Genomic DNA, 8,471 nt, shown 5'->3' on the forward strand with positions numbered 1-8,471 from the left:
GAGTGGTTCTCGAGAAAGCTGCAAGCAGCAACACCACAGGCCGAGCCACGGGCCCGCTCCGAACACTGACGCTGCACCAGTCTCTCACATGCACCATTTAGTCACTTAATCATTCCCACTTACTAATAGAATCACTACAGTAATAGAGTAAACTGCACCAGCTCTTAGATCGTGCTCTGAAATGAAGTCCTTCCTCCTGACAGTGGCACCTGCAGCTATTAAGCTTTTAGCTTTACAGACCTTATATAGATGATTATAATTAAGATGCGACCTATTGAACCTCCTCCATCAAACATCCTTTTGTCACACGCTGAATTTGGCCTCTCCTGCCGCACACCTCTCCCCATGTTCATCCTTTAAAAGAAATCAATTTTAATCTGAGAGCCGATATGTTTTCATTACTTATTCAAAATGCTTTCATTTTATTTCCAACATTGACTGAATAGATAAGAGCCGAGTGGGCAACGGGAAAATAATAAAATTGTCCTTCCTGAATAATAGATGGGGTAAATTGCTTGGGGACAGATTATCATTTGAGAAACTGAGGGATGATTATAGCAGAGATGTGGAGAGAGGGTCTCTGGGAATAAGGTGAGAGTGTGTATGTGTGTGTGTGTGTGTGTGTGTGTGTGTGTGTGAGGGGCAAAACACCAGCTTGCCTGAGTTTGACCTGAAAACAAAAATCATCATCAAATAAACATGTCTGATCATAAACACTGGAAACAACTGAGAGGAATAAAGCGTGTCTTCATGTTGAAACAAAGTGAATGTGCACACTCTCAGTCGAGCCGCGCACAGAGAAAAAGACACCAACAACTGAAGCAGCATCTCCAGACGCTCCTCTGCTCTCTGTGATACTGTGATGTGGTCGGAGCTGTCCTTGGTGCTGAATCTACCGGGACTCCGCCGACAACAAATTGCAGCAACTTCTGATCTGCATCCACCTAGAGTGTGTGTGTGTGTGTGTGTGTGTGTGTGTGTGTGTGTGTGTGTGTGTGTGAGTGAGTTTTCCGTGTGCGCAAAAACAAAACAAACACAGCTGGCTCTCTTGGCACCCCGCCACGCAAGCAAACCCCCACTTCACTGCCTACAAAATGCGCGTTTTCCAGATGAATAATACACAGCGAGAAATGACAAATAGTCGAAGTGATGAAAGATTTAACATGTGGGAGCCTGTAAGCAAAATGGGTTTCATCTCTTTGAATGTGACGCGGCTCCTGGAGCCGATTAAACAGGGACAGCGCGATTCCCTCCCCTCCGGTCGTGATGCAGTGAACCTGCTCTGCGCAGAACCGGGCTGGCTGTATAAAAACCGGCTGCACTCGCACAGGCGGATTACAACAACAAGGGGACTCGAGCGCGTCAAGTCACTGCGGCTCCAAGAAACACAAAGCACAACCCCAAAGCACAGACGCAGACATGCAGGCCACGAAGAACGGGATCTGCTGGAGACTTTTTCTATTGTCATGCCTGCTTTTGGAGAGTTCGGCTCAAGACTTTGGCGGGCAGACACAGTTCATTTGCACGTCCGTACCCAAGGATATGGACATTTGCGCAGCCACTTTGCAGAACAGCGTGCCGGGAGAGGACTTGAAGACTACTGTTATGCAGCTGCGGGAGACGGTTTTGCAGCAGAAAGAGACCATCATGAACCAAAAAGAGACTATCAGAGAACTGACCTCAAAGTTGGCTCGGTGTGAGAGCCAGAGCGGCGCCGAACCCGGGGACGCGCGGCCCGGCGGGAGGAGAAAAGAAGCTGGGACCAAAAACACAATGGGGGATGTATCGAGGGGCCCCGCTGACACTTTGACGCAACTATCACAGACTTTACAGTCGCTGAAGCAGAGATTAGAAAACCTGGAGGTAGGGCTGCTGCTTCTGGGGACATTTACACTTTGGGTGACTCTGCGCAAAGATCCAAATTACGCCAAAACACTTTTCTTAACTAATCTAAATTAACACAAATAATGACACAGATATTAATAATAATAATATAATAGTAACAGGTGATCAGTGTGTCTGATTTCGAATTCTACATTAAAATGTGCCATCTTGTGCGCACACAAGACATGCCACACACGCTTATCCAGATATGCTGCAATAAGCCTCGGAGAAAAAAAGTGAATCTGTATCATCCATCCCTCTCAATCATTCCTCTAACTGCTTCTTTCCCCCTCCTCTAACAGCAATTCAGCAGAAGTAACAACTCGGTGCAGGCGAACAGCCTCAAAGACCTGCTCCAAAGTAAAATCGACGACTTGGAGAAGCAGGTGTTGTCCCGGGTGAACAGCATCGAGGAGGGGAAGCCCGGGCTCCGGAATGAGACGGAGCAGCGTGGGAGAGTGGAGTCCACCCTCACGTCTCTACACCAGAGGATCACCGACCTGGAGAAAGGTAGTTGGGGAAGAGATTTTTGCGCACAGGAAGTGAAGGAGATCTAGGAGGGTTTGGTGTGTGAGTGGAGATGGATGGATGAAGTAATAGATGGATGGATGGATCGACGATGGAGGGATGATTATCAGCAATCGGAAGGAGATATCAGATCGGCATATGTGAGGGCGGAAAAAGCTAAAAAAAAAAAAAAATCTCCTCTCTGCACATCCAGTTTGGCATCATAAGCTTTTCTGACCTCAGCGGTCGATTTAATGTTTTACTCATCCGCGCAAAGCTGGAGCAGCCCGGCCCGGTGTGTCCTGTACGCTCCTGCTCTAATTCATGCAGATTAAAGCATTTCCAAACACGCAGTGAGCGCCCCATCCCTCCATTTGCTCTGTGTGCCATTAAAGTTAAACCACGGTGCGCTCTCCAGTTTGGGACACCTCTAATACCATAGCGCAAAATAAAATGTAAAAAAAAAACTAGTGTGGCAGTGACAGAATAAAACAAGAGATGAAGGTTAACAACGTCACGTGATAGATTTATCATGCCAGATTAAAGCAAATCTGGAGATAGTGGATCTGTTGTGTAACGTGTAATTCCTACAGTATGTAAATCCTCAGGATGTGTGCGTAGGAGCGATATATCTGACAAAATGAGGAAACACACCGATGCTTTCTTCTCTAAACAATCTCAAGCCTATATTTTTTTTCTCCCACAGGTCAAAGAGAAAACAGGCCTCTGGATAAATTCCAGCTCACGTTCCCGCTGAGAACCAACTACATGTACGCTAAAGTGAAGAAGAGTTTGCCGGAGATGTACGCCCTCACCGTGTGCATGTGGCTCAAGTCCAACGCGTCTCCGGGAGTGGGCACACCTTTCTCCTACGCAGTTCCGGGTCAAGCCAACGAGCTGGTCCTTATAGAGTGGGGAAACAACCCAATGGAGATACTAATAAATGACAAGGCATGTCTGGCACATGGAATGTTGCCATGTTTGATTTTAAAGGTCCAGTATTCAGGATTTAAGGCCATCTATTGGCAGATATGATATATAATATTAACTACTTTTTTAAAATTAGTTTATAATCACCAGAACATAAGAATGGTTGCGTGGTTGGTTTTCATTACCTTAGAATGAACCACTTATATCTACACAGGGAGCGGGTCCTCTCCTATAGAGTCTGCCATGTTGTTCTACAGTAGAACAGAATCAGAATGGACAAATCAAATACTGGCTCAAGATAGGCCAATGTGCATTTTTGCGACAGCCATTATAGTTGTTTGTCACACTTGGGGGCAGTGGAGAAGTTTTAGTTCTGCAATCTCATCACTAGATGCCACTAAATTGTACATGCTTGGCCTTTAAACTTGGGATGTCAGTTTTGGTTAACTTTGCTTTTGACAGCCTCACATCAAATAACTGTGACTAACCAGTTCACTTTTAAGAAAAAAACGAACAAATAAAACAACACAAAATGACGTGACATACAAGGGGCCTTTCCCTTTTGGTCTGGTGCTCCACTGACTCAGTGTGAGCTTTAGTAACGCATTTTAAAGTGCTATCTATTTAGAGGAGGTAAAATTTCAAATTTTTGCCTTTTATTTTATTTCCTTTTGGCTTTGCTGGCAGACAGCCCGACAGTGATTTCCAGTGTCAGAAACCAACAAAAAAGGCATCCTTTAATGTTGGCGTGATGCACGGTCGGTTATCATTATAGTTTTTTTTTTTTTTTAATGGCACCTGACGGCATCAGGGGGAAGCATGGCGGGACACGGATGAAAGTTAAGGCGGCAAAAGTCCAACTGGGGCGAGTAGGAGGGGTGGTGGATGGGTCCAACAAACACCAACTTTTATCTGAGAGAGTGGTGTTCACATCCCATAACATTCTAAAGCCAAACCCTGTTCTTTTTAACTAACTAACTAACTTATTTTGAAAGAGACTGTATGTAAACGGTAAATTTCCTGTGAAGAGGGAAGTGTATCTTGAAAGAAGAGACCTTGACACGGTGTCCCAGAACGTCAACGACCAACACACCCAGGATACCTTGCACGTCATACGTGGATGTAGAAAGTCCATGACCAAAATGTCATGTGATGAGATCGGAGTGAGAATGTGTTGGCTAGTCATGTTAACATGCGAAAACATTGTGCCCGCTGCCCACCCTCCAGTTTCCACTGGTTAGGTAATGTTGGCCTCGGCTGCTCTGCACTGCGAACCAGCAGGTTCAGGGAACAGCTAGTTAGCACCGCCGCTAATTTGCAATAACCGCTGGTAACGCAGGACAAAGTTGCTGCGACGAGCTACTATCCGGTCTACCCCCAGGTAGCCCTGACAGGTGACCGGCTTTTTTTGAGCCACAAAACCCTGTTAGCATTGTTTACTATGTTAGCACCACTCGCCATGCTGACACTGCTAACAGTGCTAACAGTAGTTAACAATGCTGAAGAGGGTTTGTGGCTTAAAATTGAGCCACTTACTCACTGAGGCGACCTAGCAGAGACCGGATGCCCAGTATTTCCACAACAATGCTGTTGAGTCAGGACAGTGTTACTGGCTGTAATTGCTAAATGTTGGCACCACTAGCTAGCTCCAACCTGACCTGGGTGTTGTGCAGTACAAAGGCTAACCAGTGGAGACTGCAGGGTGGGCAGTGGGCACCATGTTTCTGCATGTTAAAGTGGCTAGCCCGCCTTCTGCGATCTAGGTAGTGTGCAGAGCAGTAAAGTGAAGAGTAACAAAAATAATCTACAGATTAACATGTGTAACCAGTCAGATATATTATTGGCGTTTAACCAATTAATGGTGAAACATCGACTACTTTAAAGTGTGAGTTTTTTTGGCTCAATGCAGCAAACTCTCACGTCATACCTTCTGTTTTCTTCTAGGTTGCTAAACTGCCCTTTCTCATCAATGATGGAAAGTGGCATCACATCTGCGTAACCTGGACCACTCGTGATGGTGTTTGGGAAGCTTTCCAAGATGGCGTCAAGAGGGGGAGTGGAGAGAATCTGGCTCCATATCATCCAATCAAACCACAGGGCCTGCTGATCCTCGGTCAAGAGCAGGTAAACACACACACACGTCCTTTTCAAATGCTCTCCACTTCCATCAAGGCAACGCACACAAGCAACACATCAACTCCATTAGCAGAGCATCTTTACTACTCAATTCACTACAAGGATGTTTCATTTCATTTCATGGAGCAGGAGCTATTCTTCCTGCAGTCCACTCCACATACAATATTTCATACATGACAGGACATACACACAAAAAAATCCATCTCACTACCACAATGTTAAAGTGAGACATGATGCAGAGGGATTATTAAAAGACATGATTAAATATAATGGGTGTATGTCATGACGCGAAACATTAGCTAACAAGGTGGAAAAGTAATTTTTCTATTTCACTGTGACATAAAAAATAATCAGATTTCAATTTTCCAATCCATCCCCACTCTAATTCCCATAATAGGTTTAATAAGGTGATTAGATCTTTAACTGGAACACATCAAGAATCCCAGTGGATTGAAGATGCCTTATTCAATTTAATCAGTCAAAAAAAAAAAAAAAAAAATCCAGATAATCCAAGAGGCAATTTCATTTTTTCCATAAAGCAGCCGGAGGAGAAAAATCATATCATACTTGATTAAATCCATTTGTCTTTTCCACAGGACACGCTCGGAGGAGGATTCGACGCCACACAAGCTTTTGTCGGAGACCTGGCAAATTTTCACATCTGGGATCGGAAACTATCCGTGGGAGAGATTTACAATCTGGCCACGTGCAGCAGCAAAGCGCAAGTGGGCAACGTTTTTGCGTGGATGGAGACAAGCCTTGATATTTACGGAGGTGCCTCGAAGTGGACATTTGAAGCTTGTCGCCAGCTCAACTGAAGCACAGGAAAGAGAAGATCAATGCATTTGTTAAAGCCACTCTGTTGTCACAGCATCGGTAAACTAATTTGAAAGATCAGGATTATTTCAATGAATAGCATCTGGATTTGTTATAGATATTTGAAAACATCATTTGTGGACACTTGATAGATTTTTACCAGATTCTCATATGGGACAGGTTCACTGCAAAATGGACACTTTGGCATCCTGTGGTGCTTGAATGCGCCATCAGGCCTACTTGTGGTTGGGGGAAGAAGCAGCCGATGTCGCTCCAGAGAGCAGGGGACGCTCTTGGAGATCAAAATGTCAGGCCAGCATCAAAAGTACAGCAGGAGGTCATGTAGTTTTTAGCCAGATGTCACGCAATTCAACAAAACGACTGACTCCTTCAAACGTCTTTTCTGTCTCGACTGCCAGGGATTTTCACTGTGAAAAAGGACAAGGTGGACTTCTTTAAAAGGAACATGCTCTTCAAGAGGTCATGAAATAGACGACATTGTTTCTCTCTCACTATTCTTTCTCTACCATCACCTGCTTGACGTGATTTTGTGTAAAGAATGACGTAATTATTGCCAACTTTCGAGCCTGAGTGCCTTGGGCTGTTGAAAAAAGAATCTCAGCACATTCATTATGATTTGCAGAGTGTTTGTGTTTATTTTCCTGTAAATTAATTTCGAGAAGAGGTGTTTCTCGTAACACTCTGAGCGAAACTGGATCAGATCGTTTATTGTAAAATGCAATTCATTTGATGATAATGACGCATTTTGCAGATGTTTGTACTTCAGTGGGAATGTTCTCTGTACAGTAACAGCATGTCTTAACTTCTGTAAATGCTGCGTCAGCATCTATGATCTTTGCTTTTACTATCCGACTTTTGGGTTGAGATTTTATACTGTATTGTTATATGCTTAAAGCATGGCAACACGGACAGATGAAAAAAGTTCTAGTTTTTGTAATAAATTGTGATACTCGAATCATACACAGGTGTTAACATATTTATTTGAGAAATGTGCACACTATTTATGACGTACAACTCTGATGAAATATAGTCTCAAGAGGACACATGGAGGTGCTACTAAATCCCTAACCTGTTCTCCTGAATGTGCATATAATTTGCCAAGTGGACCATAAAATTTGGTTGCTATAATCAATATTTTCATATAACCAATGGGTCATGTGACTACTGAGAGGGGTCACTTGTAACAAGAAATCACAGAAAACCCACTGTACACTAACTGCTCAGCACCAAACAGCAGACGAAGTTAGAGACTAGCTAGTAGCTAGTTAGCAAAGCTAGCTCGCTAGTGTACATGGTGGCAAGGCAAGGCAAGGCAAGGCAAGTTTATTTGTATAGCACAATTCAACACAAGGTAATTCAAAGTGCTTTACAGAGACAGGTGAAGCATTTAGCAGCTAAAGAGGGGAAATATGTTTTTAGTGGTTGGTGGAGACCAAAACTGGAGCTAAAACAGGAGTGACTATTGGTCTTACATTCATCAGGTAGTCAGAAAGACAACTCCAAATGAATGCTAATGTTGCTCCGTTTCTGCTAAGTCTGTAAATAGGCAACTTTGTTATAAAGTTTGCCATAACATCCTAAAAGATGACAATATATAAGTATTGTTTACACATCTTGTTTGCACTGCCCCCAAGTGGCCAAAAAATCTAATACTAGACGCTGAAACTTTTCAACTATTGTCTACTAGGGATGTAACGGTACACAAAGTTCACAGTTCAATACGTACAGCACATCGATTTTAGTATCATGAATTATTTCAGCAAAGCAGGGTAAACAAAAAAAATGCAGAAAATATTAGGCGTGAGAATCACCAGAGGCCCTACGATATGATATTATCACAATACAATATTAAAAATACCATGATATGCTGAGTATTGCAATAAAATATAAAAACTGTGTCCTAACTGTCTCCTTTATCAACATCTGTTTTATCTAATAAGATAACGTTTTTAGTCTGTTCATCTCACTTTGATGATTTTTATTGCCGCAAAATGTGTCTAGTGAATAAAAAAGGGGCAAGATTATTGTATTCTAGTAGGCTACAAAAAACATTTTTTAATTTGTATTTGTAATATTAATAATTCATTTAATTTAAAAATCAATACTTGGCATCTGTGTATCGATACGATATTGCCACACAAAATTATCGCGATACTATGCTGTATTGATTTTTTCCT

The 8,471-nt window shown here is 43.0% G+C and overlaps 1 protein-coding gene across 1 annotated transcript; it reads left to right on the forward strand.

Annotated features, from left to right (window-relative positions):
• Window positions 1-1,310: 1,310 nt before the first annotated feature.
• On the forward strand, window positions 1,311-7,714 carry nptx1l (neuronal pentraxin 1 like). The gene is made up of 5 exons (XM_049560863.1): window positions 1,311-1,863; window positions 2,187-2,394; window positions 3,098-3,342; window positions 5,266-5,445; window positions 6,054-7,714. The coding sequence occupies exons 1-5, from the start codon at window positions 1,420-1,422 to the stop codon at window positions 6,273-6,275; spliced, it is 1,299 nt and encodes a 432-aa protein (XP_049416820.1). The 5' UTR covers window positions 1,311-1,419; the 3' UTR covers window positions 6,276-7,714.
• The last annotated feature ends 757 nt before the right edge of the window (window positions 7,715-8,471 follow it).

The sequence above is a fragment of the Epinephelus fuscoguttatus genome, linkage group LG19, assembly GCF_011397635.1.
Source record: "Epinephelus fuscoguttatus linkage group LG19, E.fuscoguttatus.final_Chr_v1".
Classification (NCBI taxonomy): Eukaryota; Metazoa; Chordata; class Actinopteri; order Perciformes; family Serranidae; genus Epinephelus; species Epinephelus fuscoguttatus.

Bases quoted from the DNA above. Each gene is read 5' to 3' on its own strand.
- nptx1l (XM_049560863.1), top strand. From the start codon at position 1,420: ATGCAGGCCACGAAGAACGGGATCTGCTGGAGACTTTTTCTATTGTCA. The intron at 1,864-2,186 runs GTAGGGCTGCTG...CTCCTCTAACAG, and splicing joins AGAGATTAGAAAACCTGGAG to CAATTCAGCAGAAGTAACAA. The intron at 5,446-6,053 runs GTAAACACACAC...TCTTTTCCACAG, and splicing joins TGATCCTCGGTCAAGAGCAG to GACACGCTCGGAGGAGGATT.